Raw genomic sequence first — 19859 nt, 5'->3', positions numbered from 1 at the left:
TGATTGGTATGGGCGTTTAGGGAACTTGGCGGGTGAGACAACTGCATAAGTGGCGGGTGGCAGCCGTCAAAAGCCTGTGATTTGAGAGGTATGCAGACATATAACACAGTTGGCACTGTACTGTAGAAAACATAGTAATACCTACTGGGTGAGTTGATGGGTAGTGATGCTGATGTTTGTGGGTGCAGAGCGCGTAGATCATACACCGGTAATTTCTCGTGGATGTGCTTTTCATTTACAAGATATGTTACCTCTGCGTCAGTAACGGCTGTTACGCACTGTTCATTAAATGTGATACAATTAAATGCACACTTCTTGGTGGTAATTGGTTTATGCGTATGTAATTGTTTAACAGTAGCCAATCCGGGAGTGCTGCTGAAAGACTACTTGAAAGGGAAGGAGGACTGGCCCTGCTATACTGGGCCGCGGCCCGGTCCAGCGGCAAATAGATGTTTTAGAACCGCTTGTCACATACGTGTATCTGCTTTGGAATGAGTATCAATGCAGTAGTGCTGAGTGAAAGGTCTGTTAAATCCGAGCACTATGTTCGCATAAACCTTTCACCTTTTGTATATAAAAACAACGTACTCCTTAGGACCCACAACTACATGAACCTCTGTCAGACCTAGGGCTGATTATATGAAAGGTTAAGCAGCTACGGTGCACTGCTCAGCATACTGGCAACATGGAAATCCTCCTATACATGACTCAGATGTAAAAGAAGGTGCTTAATTGGAGCAAGGGTCCTTAGGAAACCTATCTGGTTAAGAGATTTTGGACCGTTTCTTCCATTCAGTCCTGCCTTCCCTATTTCCGGGTATTGATGCCTTGTGAATTCAGCAGTTTGTGAATATTAATGAAGCTCTCATGATGAAGAAGGGAAAGTTACTTACTTGTAATCTTAGCTCTCCCATCAAAGGGATCTTCAATAATGTTTGTAAACTAATCTTCCCTTGCCCCAGAGACTTCAGAAAAGAATGGCCATCTATGTATCTTCTTCTTCTTGCATGTTATTATCAAAAAGTTAACTGAAGGCTCAACTGTCCCCACACTGCATGATGGGATACTAGTGGAGTCTGGCAGTATTAAAAAAGTGACCGCTGCAATTTTTCACCTCAACACTGCCACCTATCTGCTCTCGTCTATTTTTCATGATCCAGCACATTTTGCTTTTGTATAAGGTAAAATCAGTTTAAATGCATGTTTAAGGAAATATTCTCATTGTAAATTAAAAAAGGTTTAAAAATAAATTAGTCAGCTGAGGTTATAAACTCAATTACACATATAAGATATGTATCATTTAACAGAAACGTGTCTTTTAATTTGTTTTCTGAGAACTCAGCACATAGGCTGGGCACTTCAATAGCTTATGAATATTAAGGAAGATACCCATGAGGGGGAACTAGAATTACAAGTAAGTTACTTTTCTTTATGATTGTTGTAATTGCCCTTCGCCACATTCTAGTTTGTTAGAGCCTGCCTGACGAGATACTGCTCCTTCCTTCCGTGATGCTCTCTGTGACTCTGTTCCTACAGGCCTTAATGGAATGAATAGCAGTATTTGGGAACACTTTGCTTCTGGCAGTTTCTCCCCGAGTACATCCCCAGGATTTCTGTCGAGCCCAGGAACTGCAGAGCTCACAAGGCTGCGTCAGGAACTGGAGGAGTCAAACAGCACAATTAAGCAGTGGGAGGAATCCTGGAAACAGGCCAAACAGGTACATTGGCGGGTCACTGGAGAGGGGTACAGTGTATTCGTTCTGAAGAACTACAGTGGTGTGACAACTGTGATAGTGTGTCAAATAAATTACTTTAATGGCCCTCTGGAGGCTACTGTACTAGGACATAGAAATGTACATACAGTACAAGGGCACCAGAGACTGGTTTCGTCAACACAATGGAGGAGTACTGTCCAGTACTTATAACTGTGCCTGAATGCAGGAGTGGTAGAGTACATAAGGCCCTGAACACCAGAGGCACAATGAATGAGCACACAAATTGCAGTAACAGTCTGTTTTCTGAATTTCTTTCTATATGCAATTAAGAATTCTCGGCAGTTTACAGCCACCCATAATACGCCGCTCTTTCCCTCTGCTACCCTCTTTGATGAAGGTAAAAAAACCCAAAGAAAAGGACTCAAATTCCTATGTAAGGAAAAATAAACTAGCACTTCAAGGCTGTCAGGCTGCTCCAGAATTGTATACATCAGTGCAGTGATAGTCCAGCAATTTCTCTCTAGGAGCTAAGATTTGAAAACTAGTCTTTGCCTTATCAGTTATTTTTCATTTCTTTCCCATAACATATTTGAAACATTCTCTTTTTGCTTCAAATGGTGTTTTTAGGGGCTTTTTGACGTTTAAAGAATTTTTTGGTGCAGGTATGAGTTTTTAACACTTTTCTCATCTGCATTGTTCCTTCAATCACTATGACGGAACCTTTTGATTAGTGTACTGCCTTCCATTCCAAACACAACGAAAGATGATCCTGCAGTGTGCACACCCTGTCTGCCTGCTAGCCATATCATTGGGGAATGTGCAATCTCAAACATTGACACATTAAAGTTTGTGGGATGGATATGAAGGGAGTCTTACTTGGAACAAACTGGTTTTTGGGATGATTTAGGGCTACTTCTGCTGTCTTATTCCGTGTTCTGAATACAATGAATGCTTGCCCCCACCTTGGACATTTTGGAGGCCTTCCCATGAAACCCAAACCAACTGGTCTGGAGCAGTCACAGAAGAATTGTCTTAATGGACATCACTGTTCAACAAAATTAACTTCCCAGCCATGTTCAGCAGCCGCAAAACGTCACAACAATCAATGCCTGGAGGACTGAAAGCAACCTTTGTATATAAGCTAACAATGAACCTCTGACTAGTACGTTAATTCTTGGCAAAAAAAAATTCAAGAAAATGGGAATAACACCTCACCTGCTCTTAGTATATACAAATTGTATGTCTATCGTATGAGGTGTACATACTATTCTGTTGAACTACAGCCAGGCATGTCATTTGGGGGTCGCCAGGGGTCTCCCTTGCTACCCCTGTGGACTCTCTTGCACTCCTAACAAAAAAGGAAGCTCATGGGCTGTTGCCAGCACCATGTGGGTCTTTGTTTCTGGAGTGGCTGGATTTCTTGTTCAGGCCTCTTTAAAAAAAAAAAAAAAAAAAGAATACAGGGGTGTCCACAAGTGTAACACTTTCAGCAGTGATCCTAAATAAGAAAGAATAGGAATAACAAATCATTTGTCTTTCTGGAATTATCTACACTAATTGCGAGACTCATTGTATTTGTATTTGTTTATTTATAACGCGCAACCATCAGGCCCGGAGGCATCAGGGCGCATTAAAAGTGTATTTCAGGCACACTTCGGGGGGGGTGTCACTGATTTAGTTTGTTAGTTTTTACTTAAACACCTATGCAGACAAATCTTCTAAAAAACCATTTAGAGTAGAATACGCATCCATTTCGAACAATGTATGTTGCTTTTCGCAAGTTTCAGTTATAGCATTTTTTTTTCTGCCGTTGTCTCTGTTACGATCAGCACAAGACATCCCATCTCGCTCTCCTCGGTCACTTGACAAAATCTGTGTGCCTAAAAGCTTGTGCACAGTGTATACATGTTTGACCATAGCAGATGAAGTGTCCCTTGATTTCACTGTGACACAATTCATGCTTTGTTGTAATGTATCTATCTTTCCTATCTCCATTGCATGCTGGTCAGGATGTTTGTTTGCATGTATGAAGTAACAAGTGCCCAGAGTACGGGATGGCGTGGCGTGTGAGTGCGCTGCTTTCCTTGCGCCACTCTAAATTCTTTAATACACAGTTATGAACCTTCCTAATGGTATGCATTTTGCCAACCTCTGAAGCCTGATAAGTAGATCCACGCAGGCTTGAAATATGGCCAACTTTGCACCAGACCTGCAGGCAAACTGGTCTGCTATACCAGTTTAATGGTATCCATTAGAGATTGTAATTTGCTTTCTGACTTTGAGAACATTCAGAAATGTAATTGTTGAGAGGCCACCAGGGGGCGCGCAGGCAATGACTGCCTGATTCTCGTGCTCCTCCAACAGCCGGGTCATAAGAGGGATTGAGCCCCCCCCCGAAACCCTCCGCGGCGAGAGAGTGAGCCGGAGTGCAGGAGAACCCCCGGGGCCCTCACTGATCGAAACAGCGGGGTCTGAGGACCCTTGGAGAGCGGAGATCAGGCGCTGCGGACTCAGCAGCGGGAGCTCCGCAGAGGACCCGAGCGGCCGCGAATCCGGAAGAAAAAGCCGTGGCCCGCCAACACAGGAGGTGGGGACGGGAGGGACCGTCCTCCTACACTGCGGCAGGCACCCGTCCCCCACGGCGGTGGCACACGGGGCAGGGACCCAGAGGATTTGCCCAAGGAGGCGGTCTGCCTGCACCCCCCAAGCGAGGACGGCGCGGGCCGCGTGTGATACGCGCCCGACCAGGAGACAGAAGCGCCTGCCCTGATCGGCCTCTGGAGAAGCGTGGGTAGTGGCTCTGGCGCTCCGGAACGGTCTGAGAGGCCCCCTTTGGAGGATTGCGGGTCACCCGCGAGGGAAGCGGCAGCTCTTCTGCCCTCCCCCGGCCGGCCGCCGGACTTGTATCCCCAGCCCCACCGCCAAAGAGGACTTCAGGCAGCGGGAAAGTGGGCTGCGCCCACGATCAACACGCGCTGGTCGGGTCAGCGGCCCGCCACCACGCAGCGACCAACGCGGCAACCAAGCACTCCTCCTCCTGCAAGGAGGACATAAAGGGCGCGGAGGCCCAGAGGATACTGGGTGTGAGGCCCCCGCCGGAGGCTGGCAGGGCGTGTGCCCGCCCAGAGGTGACGCCCCCAGGCACCGCGAGAACCCATAAAAGGAGAGGGAGGCAGCAAGAGAGGGCTTCAGGCAGCGGGAAAGTTGGCTGGGCCCACAATTAACACACCCTGGTCGGGTCCGTGGCCCACCACCACGCGGCAACCAACACGGAGACCAAGCACCCCTCCCCCTTCAAGGAGGACATAAAGGGCGCAGAAGGCCCTGGGGATACTGGGTGTGAGGCCCCCGCCTGAGGCTGGCGGGGGTGTGCCCGCCCAGAGACCTCCACTAGTAGAACACCGGCTGGCCCGCGAAGTAAGCTAGTGGCCCCCCACAATCAAAGCACACCCAAAGGAGAGCCCAAGGGGCGTCCTAATGGACTGGCAGAGGAACTTGCAGAAATATTGCTACCGAGACCCAGGCCCCTACGAAAAAGACCCGCTCCACGTCAGAGGCATGGCCCATTCGGAGGCCGCTGCACCCTCAACGGTGGCTATGGAAAGGGGCTTCGCGTCTATTTTGCAAGAAATAAGACATGCGCTCCGACATTGCTCAAAAGTTTGAAAAGATGGACCAACGGGTTGACAAAGTTGAGGACAGACTCCTTCAGGTCGAATCCAATCAATCTTCTTCAGCTACCCTAGAGATAGACTAATATGAGGTTATCCGCCCTTGAAAAGAAGGAGGAAGAGAGGTCGAGACAAATGGATGATTGTCATGATCTCTGCTTCCAAAAGATCAGGACTTGCCCGACTCCCTTGGAAGCAGACCCATAACCCCGGTTCCGAGTGCCAGCCAGTCCCAATTGGGACCTTTTGGACCCTGTCCTGGCGCCAGTGGCACCAGGCTCATAAAGATGCCCAGTCCCAGCGCTGGAAGCACCGGGCTCATAATGCTTGGGTGGACTTACGTGCAGCAGACCATGCTGCTTACTTACCTGCCAGTTGAACCCCTGATCCTCTTCTGTTTGGGACTACTTTTCCTGTTGGGTGGGGCAGGAGCCACTCCCTAGGTTCAGAACACTGGAACTCTTCTGGAAAGCAGGAACTCTTTTCTTACCTAGGCGTGGCTGTGGAAGGAGACACCTAAGCACTACAGGAGGCTATTTAAACCACACCCGATGGATGAATCTTGCTTTGCGTTATTCTGCATTCTCTGCAGCAGAACGCTCATCGTGTCTTCTGCTTCTGATCCTGGGCCTAAGGGAACAAAGGCTTACCATCCTGGAATCCAGTCTTCAGCAGCACCTGTAAAGACAAAGAAAGAACAGGTTAGCACTACGGTCTTCAGTGGCAGCGCATCTCTTACCTGGTCCATCGGCTGTCACCAACGCCTCGCGCTGCATTCCGGCATCTGAAAGACAAAGGCTTACCTACTCTTCGCATGCTCCGGAGGTCTTCGCACTGCATTCCGGCATCTGAAAGACAAAAGCTTACCAGCTCTTCGCACGCTCCGGAGGCCTTCGGCGCTGCATCCCGCATCTGAAAGACAAAAGAAGGTGCGTTTAAAGACATTGGGCAACTTTATTACTCACGTGCCATTACTCCTTCCCACGCCGAATCCAGTGGGTATTCCAGCACCCTTCAGCTTCTCTAAAGCTCCGAACTTGTACCTGCAAGATAAAAGGGACAGTTAGTGCGCATTGTGAAGCAGGCTACAAGCGCTTACTTACGTGCTTCCAGGCGCTTCTATTCCTCACGCGGGTTCGATCCTCAACTCTCATCAGCCCGCCATCTGCCATCGCCGGAACCCTGCAAAACAAGAGATATCATTACAAAAGACTTTTAAGACATTTGAAGTGCCCAGAACTTACCGTTCGTGCAGTTAACGACGGACAGCAGTCCTCTGAGGTCAAGAGGCCTGCACCCTTATCCAGTGAAGAAACTGGTTACGGCACCCTGCCCCGAGGCAGATGGAGAGCTCGGCGTTCACTTACCTAAGGTGAGGGTGTTAACCTTTGGGGTTCTACAGGAGAAGAGAAAGGGAAGAGGAGAGAGGCACCCAATAACCCCAGTTCAATAATCCCATATTTTCTATCTGCAGACATCTTACTCTTCGAGGCAGACATACAGTGCACAGCGGTCCAGCCCAAAGAGCCAACCGTGTGTTACACATCACCTTTGAAGATACGGCATTCACCCAGTCAAGACCGGCGCCTCTGCGGGAATCAGGTGAGCGTTACAGAACGCAAAGCCTATCGCAAAACTCCCACCCAGGCGCTATTGAAACCTCGGATACCGACCAGCTAGCCCAGTTACTTGGGGAACTAAGAGCAGAAGTGCATGCAGCCCGTCAGGAAACGAATGCTCTAAGAAGGGAACTGATTATTTCCAAGGAGCGAACAGACGATCTCGCTAGACAATTGCTACAGTCACAAGCCGGACAAACTCCGTTACCCGCATCAGGGGCAAATCTTCCTTCAACATCCTCTACGAACCCAGTGCAGATCAACCTACCTGGGAATGTACCTCTGGCTCCGCCCGAACGATTTTCTGGTGACCCAAAGAGGTTTGCAGTATTCATTAATCAGTGCCGGTTGCACTTCTTATGCCGGCCAGCAGCCTTTCCAACTGATCAAGCTAAGGTAGCTTTCGTGCTTTCGTACCTTAGTGGCAATGCGGCAGACTGGTCGATCCCTCTAGTTAATCAAGATGATCCGGTTCTCCATGATTTTCAAGCTTTTCAGCTCAGTATGGAAAAACTGTTTGCAAGACATTCACAGGGGCAGGCCTTGGACAATGAGCTCCTTTGATTGCGACAGTGTAATCAAGACCTTTTGGCTTATATTGCGTCTTTCAACAGACTGATAGTGGAAACTTGATGGCCTGAGGACAAAAGGATTACGCTGTTTTATAGAGGTCTACGTGGAGAGCTCAAAGATGTGTTAGCCCAAGTAGTGAATCCCCCGCAAGACTGTTCGGATTATATTGACTTAGTCGTTCAAATTGACCACAGACTGCAGAACAGGAAGGCCGATCGTTCCAAGTTTGATGCTCGAGTATTTTCCAAACCACCAACTCCTACCAAAGGAGTAGACTCCGGGGAACCCATGCAAATAGGGGGCCTGAAAGGACCACTAACACAAAAGGAGCGGGAAAGGAGAAAACAGCTGCAATTATGCCTCTATTGCAGAAACTCGGGGCACTTTCTTCGAGACTGTCCAGTGAAACCAGCCAAGAAGGCAGTAGGAGCTGCAGTTACCAGGGTCACAAACTCTGAGCAGGGAAACAACCTCGCCCGACATGAATAGAGGTCCTCTTGCCGAGCGTTAAAACCAGTTCCGTGACCTCGCATTTCGTGATACCTATGGTCCTCATTAGCCCTGAACATCCGGATCGATTACATGCGATTGAAGCTTACGTCGACAGCGGTGCCATCGGCAATTATGTGGATCATGAAATGGTTTTGAGGATGAATCTGACTCTTTGTCCAAAGGCTGTAAAGGACGTCATTACTACGGTGGATGGTACGGAGATAGCCTCCGGACCAGTAACGCATACCACCCAAGAAGTGACGCTAGTAAGTCAAGATGGACACCATGAGAAGATCGAGTTCGATGTGATCAAGGCCCCTCAGTTCCAGATTATTCTAGGAATTCCTTGGTTAGAGAAGCACAATCCTCAGATCGATTGGCGAGCAAGAACGGTTCAGTTTCCAGAATGTGTCTCTACTTATCACCCTCGACCTGGTGTTGCACTGGCAGCAATTTCCTCGGAGGCTCCTCAGTTACCTCCTGAATACCTAGAATTCCAAGATGTTTTCCGGAAGGATCAGGCTAACTCTCTACCTCCTCATAGGTCTTATGACTGCCAGATAGACCTGATACCTGGATCTACTCCTCCTTGTAGTAGAATTTATGCCCTCACCGAGCCTGAGAATCTTCACCTCCGACAATACCTGGATCAATACCTAGTGAATGGGTTTATTTGTCCTTCCAAGTCCCCTGCTTCCTCAGCTTTGTTCTTCGTTCCAAAAAAAGAAGGTGACCTTAGAACTTGTATAGATTATCGCGCCCTGTACCAGATCACCGTTAAGAATAGATATCCGTTACCTTTGATCCCTGAACTCCTGGACCAAGTCAGAAAAGCATGCATATATACAAAGCTGGATCTTAGAGGAGCCTACCACTTGGTACGAGTAAAAGAGGGCGATGAATAGAAGACGGCCTTCCGCACCAAGTATGGGCTATTTGAATATCAGGTCATGCCCTTCGGACTTTGCAATGCCCCGGCCGCCTTTCAATATTTTATAAACGATGTCCTCAGAGAGCTCATAGATGTGTGTGTTGTTGTTTACATTGACGACATCCTCGTTTATTCTTCATCGGAAACTGAACATCGGAAACACATGAAAATGGTCCTCGAGAGATTGCGTCAACACAAACTTCGCTAAGTTGGAAAAATGCGTTTTCAACATAACTGAAGTTGAATTCTTGGGATTCATATTATCACCTAGCGGAGTGCGTATGGATTCAAAGAAGGTCGATGCAATTCTCAAATGGCCATCGCCATCCTCCGTAAAAGGTGTTCAAAGCATGTTAGGCTTCGCTAACTTTTACCGCAGGTTTATCCCCGAATTCTCTCGAATAGTCCAGCCCATCACCGCCTTGTTAAAGAAAAACAAACGTTGTGAATGGTCTACCGAGGCGGAACAAGCTTTCCAGAATTTGAAGACTAGATTTATCTCTGCACCGATCTTAAAACATCCGCGCCCAGAACTCCCCTACATCGTTGAAACTGATGCTTCGCGCCTTGCCATGGGGGCAGTTCTATCACAAAAGGACCCAGTAACCAATCAGTTGCATCCCGTGGCATTTTGGTCCCACAAATTCTCGCCTCCTGAAATCAATTACACTATTACTGATAAGGAACTTCTAGCTATCAAGTCCGCCTTTAAGGCTTGGCGGCATTATCTTCTGGGGGCCCGACACACCGTTACTGTAATTACAGATCACCGACACCTGCAATATTTGAAAACCGCAAAAGCTCAATCCTCTAGGCAACTCCGTTGGGCACTATTCTTTGCCGAGTTTGACTTCATAATTACCTATCGACCTGGTACAAAAAACGGTAAAGCTGATGCCCTTTCTCGGATGGGAGTGGAAGAACATTTGATCAATCCTAAACCTGTACCTATCATTCCCGAACAAAGAATTCTAGGTGTAATCGCCACACAATCCATAGAGGAAGTTAAGGATAAAGCCAGGCTACTGGTAACTCCAGCAGACATACAGAATTGGCATCTGCAGGGAAAGGACTTTACGGTGAAGGACAACCTATTATATTTCCAAGAACGGTTATACCTGCCCAGCACAGATTTACAGAAAAAGGTAATCTCTTGTTATCACGATTCTTTAATGGAAGGACATCCCGGTATGACAAAGACCTCGGAAAAGATCAAGCGCTACTTCTGGTGGCCGTCTTGGAAAAAAGATATCAGAAACTTTATAATGTCCTGTGGAGTATGCGCCCAAAACAAGAGTCAAAAGGAAAAACCAGCCGGCCTCTTACGCCCTATTGACATCCCGCCTCGCCCTTGGCATACGCTTTCTATGGACTTCATCACCGATCTACCCCCATGATCCGGATACAATACGATCCTAGTAATCGTGGACCTATTCTCCAAGATGGCGCATTTCATTCCACTCAAAGGCTTACCAACAGCAGCAACTCTGGCCCGAGAATTTCTTGAAAACATCGTCCGACTGCACGGTTTTCCTTCAGTTCTAATTTCGGATCGAGGTAGTCAATTTATTTCTCATTTTTGGCGAAGTTGCTGTCGGTCGGCTCAAATTGATGTGAGACTTTCGACCAGCCACCACCCTCAAACCGACGGACAAACCGAGAGGACCAATCAAACTCTGGAACAGTATTTGCGCTGCATGCTACAACAAACTGAAAAAACTTGGAAAGATATCCTTTGGATAGCCGAATATGCCTACAATAACTCTGTCCACTCGGGACCTGGGAAGACCCCGTTTTTTCTTTTATACGGTAGTCACCCTCGAACCTCGGAGTTGGATCCACTCCAAGATCTTGGAACACCAGCAGTAGACCACCTGCATTCTACAATCACCCAAGCCTTTAAGGAAGCCGTTTCTCACCTTCAAAGGGCTAAAGAACAATACAAGAAAGGAGCAGACCAACATCGGAAGGAAGCCCCCCAATATCAAGTAGGAGATCAAGTCTGGTTATCCACCAAATATCTACCTCTAAAAGGACCACGCACATTCAACCCAAGATACCTTGGTCCCTATTCCATCACTACCATAGTAAATCCAGTAGCGGTCAAGTTGGACTTGCCCCCTCACATGAAGATACATCCGGTCTTCCACGTCTCTCTATTAAAACCCGTGCAACCTCAAACCCGACTAACTACATCTCCAAAACCTATTCTAGTTGATGGAGAACTCGAGTTTGAAGTCAAAAGTATCCTGGATTCCAAGATCTCCAAATCTAAACTATTTTACCTGATTGACTGGAAAGGCTACGGTCCCCAAGAAAGATCCTGGGAACCTGCAGAATATGTCCACGCGCCTCGTCTAATCAAAAGATTTCATCGAACATTTCCTAACAAGCCCAAACCCCCGGAGAAGCCCGGTTTGGGAGGGGCCTTGAGGGGGGGTGCTGTCATGATCTCTGCTTCCAAAAGATCAGGACTTGCCCGACTCCCTTCCAAGGGCCCGACTCCCTTGGAAGCAGACCCATAACCCCGGTTCCGAGTGCCAGCCAGTCCCAATTGGGACCTTTTGGACCCTGTCCTGGCGCCAGTGGCACCAGGCTCATAAAGATGCCCAGTCCCAGCGCTGGAAGCGCCGGGCTCATAATGCTTGGGTGGACTTACCTGCAGCAGACCATGCTGCTTACTTACCTGCCAGTTGAACCCCTGATCCTCTTCTGTTTGGGACTACTTTTCCTGTTGGGTGGGGCAGGAGCCACTGCCTAGGTTCAGAACACTGGAACTCTTCTGGAAAGCAGGAACTCTTTTCTTACCTAGGCGTGGCTGTGGAAGGAGACACCTAAGCACTACAGGAGGCTATTTAAACCACACCCGATGGATGAATCTTGCTTTGCGTTATTCTGCATTCTCTGCAGCAGAACGCTCATCGTGTCTTCTGCTTCTGATCCTGGGCCTAAGGGAACAAAGGCTTACCATCCTGGAATCCAGTCTTCAGCAGCACCTGTAAAGACAAAGAAAGAACAGCTTAGCACTACGGTCTTCAGTGGCAGCGCATCTCTTACCTGGTCCATCGGCTGTCACCAACGCCTCGCGCTGCATTCCGGCATCTGAAAGACAAAGGCTTACCTACTCTTCGCATGCTCCGGAGGTCTTCGCACTGCATTCCGGCATCTGAAAGACAAAAGCTTACCAGCTCTTCGCACGCTCCGGAGGCCTTCGGCGCTGCATCCCGCATCTGAAAGACAAAAGAAGGTGCGTTTAAAGACATTGGGCAACTTTATTACTCACGTGCCATTACTCCTTCCCACGCCGAATCCAGTGGGTATTCCAGCACCCTTCAGCTTCTCTAAAGCTCCGAACTTGTACCTGCAAGATAAAAGGGACAGTTAGTGCGCATTGTGAAGCAGGCTACAAGCGCTTACTTACGTGCTTCCAGGCGCTTCTATTCCTCACGCGGGTTCGATCCTCAACTCTCATCAGCCTGCCATCTGCCATCGCCGGAACCCTGCAAAACAAGAGATATCATTACAAAAGACTTTTAAGACATTTGAAGTGCCCAGAACTTACCGTTCGTGCAGTTAACGACGGACAGCAGTCCTCTGAGGTCAAGAGGCCTGCACCCTTATCCAGTGAAGAAACTGGTTACGGCACCCTGCCCCGAGGCAGATGGAGAGCTCGGCGTTCACTTACCTAAGGTGAAGGCGTTAACCTTTGGGGTTCTACAGGAGAAGAGAAAGGGAAGAGGAGAAAGACACCCAATAACCCCAGTTCATTAATCCCATATTTTCTATCTGCAGACATCTTACTCTTCGAGTCAGACATACAGTGCACAGAGGTCCAGCCCAAAGAGCCAACCGTGTGTTACACATCACCTTTGAAGATACGGCATTCACCCAGTCAAGACCGGCGCCTCTACGGGAATCAGGTGAGCGTTACAGATGGAGAGCTCGGCGTTCACTTACCTAAGGTGAGGGTGTTAACCTTTGGGGTTCTACAGGAGAAGAGAAAGGGAAGAGGAGAAAGACACCCAATAACCCCAGTTCATTAATCCCATATCTTCTATCTGCAGACATCTTACTCTTCGAGTCAGACATACAGTGCACAGAGGTCCAGCCCAAAGAGCCAACCGTGTGTTACACATCACCTTTGAAGATACAGCATTCACCCAGTCAAGACCGGCGCCTCTGCGGGAATCAGGTGAGCGTTACAATGATTTTGAGAACAGGGAACGGAGAAACAACCTCAGGTTTTTGGGGTCGCGGAGGGGGAAACGGAGAGAGAGCTCACCCGAATGGTGCGGAACATAATCGCCCTCCGCTTTGAAGAAGAGATGACCGCAGAACTCGATTCTGGTCCGGTTCCACTACTGTCTGGAGAAGACGCAGGTACTGGAAGCAGCCACGAGAAACCAAGAGATCACGTACAACTCCTCCCAGGTCTCCATCTTTCAAGACCTCTCTGCATACACATTATCCAAACGCAGGATGTGCCGCCCCCTCACACAGCTGCTGAAAGAGAAGGGAGTACGATACAGATGGGGCTACCCCTTCTCCCTAACCTTCGAATACCAGGGCCAACGGACGACGTTGATCACGGAGGAAGACATCAAGGTAGCCATTCAGGATTAAGCGGTGGATCCACCCCCCCAAAGGGGGCCATCAGGGCCGGCTACGGGCGGAGCCAACAGTCTGGGCCCGTCGGGCGAAAGTAGGAAGAAATCTGGGGCACGGAAATTTAGGAAAATGAGCACACCCTCACCAGCGAAGGAGGCAGAGCGGAATGACTCAGAGGGATGATCACGAAGGGGTTCCAGCCAGCACTGGTGCGAACGTCTGGTCTTCTGGGACGACCGAAGTTAGCTGACCACCTACAGGGTGATAATCCGGGGAACATCTGAAGGCAAGATTGAAACCAGAATCCCACTGAACAGCAAGTAAAATGGGGGCAATTGCGGGGACGAAATTGGGAGGGGGGCTCATAAGAAGGGGATTTGCAGTGATCGCCTGGCCGAGAGGGGCAGACTGGTGGCCCGGCCAAAATGCCAGTAATGGCGGAACTATCTGGCTGGACGCCGGGGCAGGGGGTGGGGGTTTACGAACTATTTGGGGTTTGTTTGTTTGGGAAAGGGTTTGGGGGCAGTTGGGTGAACATTCCAATAGTGTCCAACCGGTGAACCAAGGGGAGCGAGAAGGGAGAATTGATGCGAAGTTGTTGACCATCAGGGCAGGAAACATTGATTATGGCTGACAGCCGCCCGGCCCTGGGAGTGGGTACCCTGAATGTGCGGGGGCTGAACACCCCCACGAAAAGATCTCTGATTTGCAGAGAGTTCAAGCGGGCAAAACTAGACCTACTATTCGTGCAAGAAACGCACTGGGGAAGGGGGAAGGAACCCAGGCTGCGGGGGGGAGGAATCGAGGAGGTCTTCCATGCATCCCACAGGACTAAGAAAAGGGGGGTGGCCATATTGATGGGAAGGAACGTAGGGTTCGAGAAGGAGGCGATCTTGAAAGATCCCGAAGGCCGTTACCTGTTGATACAGGGCTCCCTACAGGGGCCCCCCCCTTACCCTGGCAGTGGTGTATGGCCCGAATGAGGGCCAGGCCCAATTCTGGGAGGAAGTTGGGGACAAGCTCAGGCTATTCACGCAAGGTCCGCTGGTGGTAGGGGGTGACTTCAACATGGTCCTAGACCCCTCCATAGATAGGAAGCAGATAGGCCCCCTAAACCCCAGGCCCACATAAGAGGCCATGGCTCAGAGCTTTCGGAGAGTGAATGAGGACCTGGGCCTGATGGATACAATCCCGACCCCCAGAACAGGGATCCCCTCCTTTACCTACTACTCAGCCATACATAACTCGTTCTCCAGGATAGACTACATTTTAATGGATGAAATTCTTCGTCCGTATGTAGCAGGCTACAGGATAGACCCAGTCCCCTGGTCAGACCACGACATGGCCCGAGTCACCATCGCAATGGGTTGGAGCAGGGAAAGCAGAGGGCGCTGGAAATGCAACGACACCCTGTTAAAAGATGAGGTCATTGCTCAGGAGGTCTTGGACTCCATAACAGAGTTCTTTGAGCTTAATGATAACGGGGAGGTGGCCACGCATACGCTCTGGGACGCCTTCAAGGCAACCCTACGAGGGGTCCTGATAAAAATAGGCGCTCTGAAGAAGAGGGAGAGAGAGGTCCAGGAGAAAGCCCTGCGAGAAAAAATAGCCCGTCTCCAACCGGGTGGATCCCCGGCACAACCCCTAGAGCGCGACCGGGTGGCCGCACTGGAGGACTATAGGCTCCAGCTAAAAGATCTACTCCTACACAAAACGGAGAGGAGCCTTCAAATGGTTAAACAAAAATATTATGAGAAAGGGGACAAGGCGGATAGGATCCTAGCCTGGAAGTTGAGGGAGGTACAGAGAAGCAGGAGGGTGAAGGAGGTGAGGGACGCCCGGGGGCTCCTTGGCTGCGACTCTCCCCATATAGGAGAGGCTTTCCGCCAATACTACAGAACCCTCTACTCATCAGAATACGATGGGGACGACACCCAGATAGAAAACTTTCTGAATTCCATACAGATCCCATCCCTCTCAAGGGAGATGTCAGAGGGGTTGGAGGGCCCGATAACCGAGGACGAGGTGGACAAGGTGATTAGTGGGATGAAGGTGGGAACTTCCCCGGGGGAGGACGGCTTCACAGGTCTCTTTTACAAGAGATTTCGCTCCTCTCTGGCCCCATATCTAGCGAGGGTCTTCAACTTGGTGCTAGAGGGGGACATCCTCCCTGAGTCCATGATGGGGGCCGTGATAGCGGTTTTGCCGAAAGAGGGAAGGGACCCAGCAGAGTGTTCCTACTATCGCCCCATATCACTATTAAATATTGACGTTAAGATCTTGGCCAAGGTGGTAGGGAGGCGGCTGGAGGGTATAATGCCGAAGTTAGTCCACGGGGATCAGGTGGGCTTTATCAAAGGAAGGCAGGGGTCAGATAAGATCCGCAAAACAATAGATCTGCTCCACTTCGCGCAATCGTCGGAGCTGGACGCATGTGTCCTCTCCTTGGACTCGGAGAAGGCCTTCGACAGGGTGGAGTGGCGCTATATGGAACTCCTCCTCCGCAGGATGGGCTTTGGAACTCACATCATGCTTTGGATAACTGCTCTCTATAGAGCCCCAAGGGCAAGGGTACAGGTGAATGGGATATTGTCCGAATCATTCCCCCTCTCCCGAGGGACGAGGCAGGGATGCCCACTCTCTCCCCTGATATATGTCCTTACGATGGAGGCGTTGGCAATAGCGATCAGAGCCCACCCGGATATCAAGGGTATTAAAAGGGGTGAAGTCGAATTCAAGCTCTCCCTGTTTGCGGACGATGTCCTGGCCTATCTGGTGGATCAAGGCTCCTCGCCCCCCCCTTCCTGGCCCTGGTATCGGCATTTGGGCGCTTCTCCGGCCTAAAAATAAACACTGGAAAATCTGTCATGCTCCCAATGAGAACAACAGACCCAGTGCTAGACCCTCTGGACAGGTTTCACGGGATTAAGGTGGGGAAGGTCTCCATAAGGTACCTGGGGGTACTTCTCACCAGGGACCTAACTAACTTGGGAGCAGCCAATTACGACCCCATGATTGCGGTGATCACTTCAGATTTGAGGAGATGGGGGGAAGATGATCCTTTCTTGGTACGGCCGGATGACTGCAGTCAAAATGAACATACTGCCACGGCTCCTGTACCTCTTCACAGCACTCCCGACTAAAGTCCCAGCACAGAGCTTCAGAGATCTACAGAACAGGGTACAAGACTTTGTATGGCAGGGGAAAACCCAGAGAACTGGAAAAGCCACGCTGACTCTGCCAAGGGAGGAGGGGGGATTTGGGCTACCAGACTTTCACCTTTACTTCTGCGCTGCCCAACTGCGCGTCCTCCTGGAGCACATGAAAGAGGGCCTGGGAACGTATTGGTCTTTTCTAGAGGATATGGACGCCCACCCCCTAAAGGTCCGAGACCTCCTATGGGCACCACGCAGGACGATCCCGAAACACCTACGATCCCACCTGGGAGTGCTCTGGGACATCTGGAAAGAGGGCCCCCGCACCGCACACCTCACCACATGGCCGTCTCCGATGTCCTCTCTCTGGGGCCATCCTCTCAACCTGGGAAGGCAAGGGTTCAGGCACTCCCAGATCTGGTCAGACAGGGGACTGGAGTGGGCTGGGCAGACGTTCAGAGAAGGCGAATTCCTATCTTACGAGGACCTGAGAGATGCTCTCAGACAAGGATCACTCTCCATCTTCGAATACCTCCACCTGAAGGGCATCCTCTGCGACCAATCATGGAGCCCAAACCTGAGGAGGCAGTTGACTCCCTTCGAGAAGCTCCTTGACTTAGCGACCTCCAGGAAGGGGGCGGTGTCTAGTATGTATAAAATATTAAATACCTACAACTTACAAGGAAGAAGGAGCTTCCGCTCGTTCTGGAACGACCTGGCAGGCGAGGAAATCTCAGAGGACGCCTGTGCCAAAATATTCAAGATAGCATTTCACGGGAACCTATTCACCTCGGACATGGAGCACAACTTTAAGATATTACAGGGGTGGCACAGAGGCCCTGTAAAACTGTCAAAAATGTTCTCAGGGGTGTCACCAAGGTGCCCGAGAGGTTGTGGGCAGATAGGATCCAGAGGCCACATGTGGTGGCTCTGCCCGAAAGTACAGACCTACTGGGAGTCGGTGAGGGACTGGATAGCGGAAGTAACAGAAGACCGTTTGCCACTTGATCCCCTAACGATGCTGCTGGGCCTCCCCCCGGAGGAAACAGAGCTTCACCGATATCCAAGGATGTGGGAAACCATGCTGAGAGCGGGCAGGGTTGCTCTGGCGCAGAAATGGAAGAGTCCGGAAGCCCCATCCAAGGAGGACTGGCTGAAAAAAGTAAAAAACATGCTTCTGATGGATAAACTAACCGCCATGGTGAATAATGACACTAGCTCATTCCTAATGGACTGGCACGGTGTGCAGCAGTCCTGGGGATGGGACGTTCATTGAACTCAAGGAAAGGTGCCCACCCATAAGGGAACGGGTTTAGCCCCGAAAGACAGGACACCCTGAGCTGGGTCCCCACGACCTGGGGAGCGGCGGCAATGAGTCAGCTGATGACACGGTCACGAATCGCATCGCCTTTGAGGCTCAGGAGATGGAGCCAACGTAGGGAGTCTCCCATGAAGAAGTCACTGAAATGGACATGGGAAGGGGGGTGGGAGGTGTTGGGGGTGGGGGGACTAAGGGAGGGGGGGCAAGGGGGGTTGATCAGTTCTTTTTGTTGTTTGTTATATCAAAATGCAAATAAAAACTTAAGTTTAAAAAAAAAAAGAAATGTAATTGCTCATTTTACTATAGCCAGTAAGATAGCTCAGTGGGTTGGGCGCTCGCTTCTGCGATGTGTATGATCTGCAGGTGGCAGGTTCAAATGCCGGCAAGGCCAACTCAGCCTTTCATCGTTCTGAGGTTGATAAAGGAGTACCAACATAGGTTGGATGATATTGTATGTATAGTTCTATATAAAGCACTTTAAGCGTAAGTGCTATACAATAACACATTATCATTTTCCCTTGGACGTCTGCTTTCATTCACAGTAATTTGGTAATATGGGCCTATACACACTGATATTAACGTTACATATGGTGATCCAGTCTTGTATGAAATGTATATCACATTAGTGATATCCTAACCATATTTTTCGTAGTGTACTTATGAACAATGGTATGTGATGCTACTTCCTGTTTTGTCAAGGGGTGAAAGGTCGTGTTCCATTGCTTCCGGTGATGTCACTTCGGGGTGGGGTCAAATGACATCCATTCCTGTGATATCATCAGAGGACAAGGGTTGTGCAATGTCACTTCCTCTACCCCAGGCATTTTGGTGAAATGATGTCCCTGACTACAACATTCCAATAGTAGTGAATAACATCTTGGTGAGAAAATGAGCATTCACTTTCCACTTCAGTCTGTTTATTATTCCCATTGCAGCACATACATGTGACTATAAACACCGGATCCATGCTGCCTGCACGCAGCTCCCAACCAATGATGCTACAAGAAAAGGGCTCAACAATTTTATCAAGTTCATCACTTAACCTTTATTTTTCAACTGCCCTCTCACCACTTCGTGCTCTATGGTGATAATTTGTTTGGTACAGAAATATAGGAATACTTGCACAGTGCTCTACTTATCACAGGAAGGTACATTGAAGCGGCACAATTCTACTATTATACACTTTAAACTGACGAAACACATACACCCAACGATGTAGTTTGAATTCCCATGCTGTCTTTATCTTGATTTTCTTACAATAGACAACATAAGGAACTATTTATTATATTTTCTGTAATATTTAGTTGCTGTTGCTCAACATTCTTTTTCAACTATAGGTTAATCACAACCTTGAGATGACATTTTATGAATATAAAGCATGCTAAACAATCGAAAATACTCCTACTTTACACGGACCGTTTGGAAGTAAGGGTTCTCCTTACTAAGTGATCTTATGACGCAATGTAAAATACTTTCGTACACAGCTAATTCTTAAACATATAAATGATTATCAGAGCAATGATAGATGGTGTTAATATTGTCACAAAAATATAGCCTCCAATCGTATTTGGAAAAAATAATATAATTTGTAAAACAACTATAAATTCAATAAATATACTGTTTACAATTCAATAAATATAGGGACGTTTGAAAAAGAGAAATTGAGCCTTTTAAAAATAGTTTCTAGACTGATCTATGGCTTTGTTTTTTCCTATTTTTCCTCCTTTTCCATTTGTTCTCTTTGTAAATGAATAATGGACCAGAATTGTATCAG

General features: G+C 48.9%; 1 protein-coding gene across 1 annotated transcript in view; it reads left to right on the top strand.

The window, feature by feature from the left end:
* UNK (unk zinc finger) overlaps positions 1 to 19859 on the top strand; it is a 1622654-nt gene that overhangs the window by 1376707 nt on the left and 226088 nt on the right. The window contains exon 14 of the mRNA XM_069654746.1: positions 1537 to 1718. Coding sequence (XP_069510847.1) covers positions 1537 to 1718 — 182 coding nt within the window. The remainder of the gene's footprint in view (positions 1 to 1536; positions 1719 to 19859) is intronic.

Source organism: Ambystoma mexicanum, chromosome 3q (genome assembly GCF_040938575.1).
Source record: "Ambystoma mexicanum isolate Mex_15411 chromosome 3q, UKY_AmexF1_1, whole genome shotgun sequence".
In the NCBI taxonomy this organism is placed as follows: domain Eukaryota; kingdom Metazoa; phylum Chordata; class Amphibia; order Caudata; family Ambystomatidae; genus Ambystoma; species Ambystoma mexicanum.
This window is presented reverse-complemented; position numbering and strand designations above follow the sequence as displayed.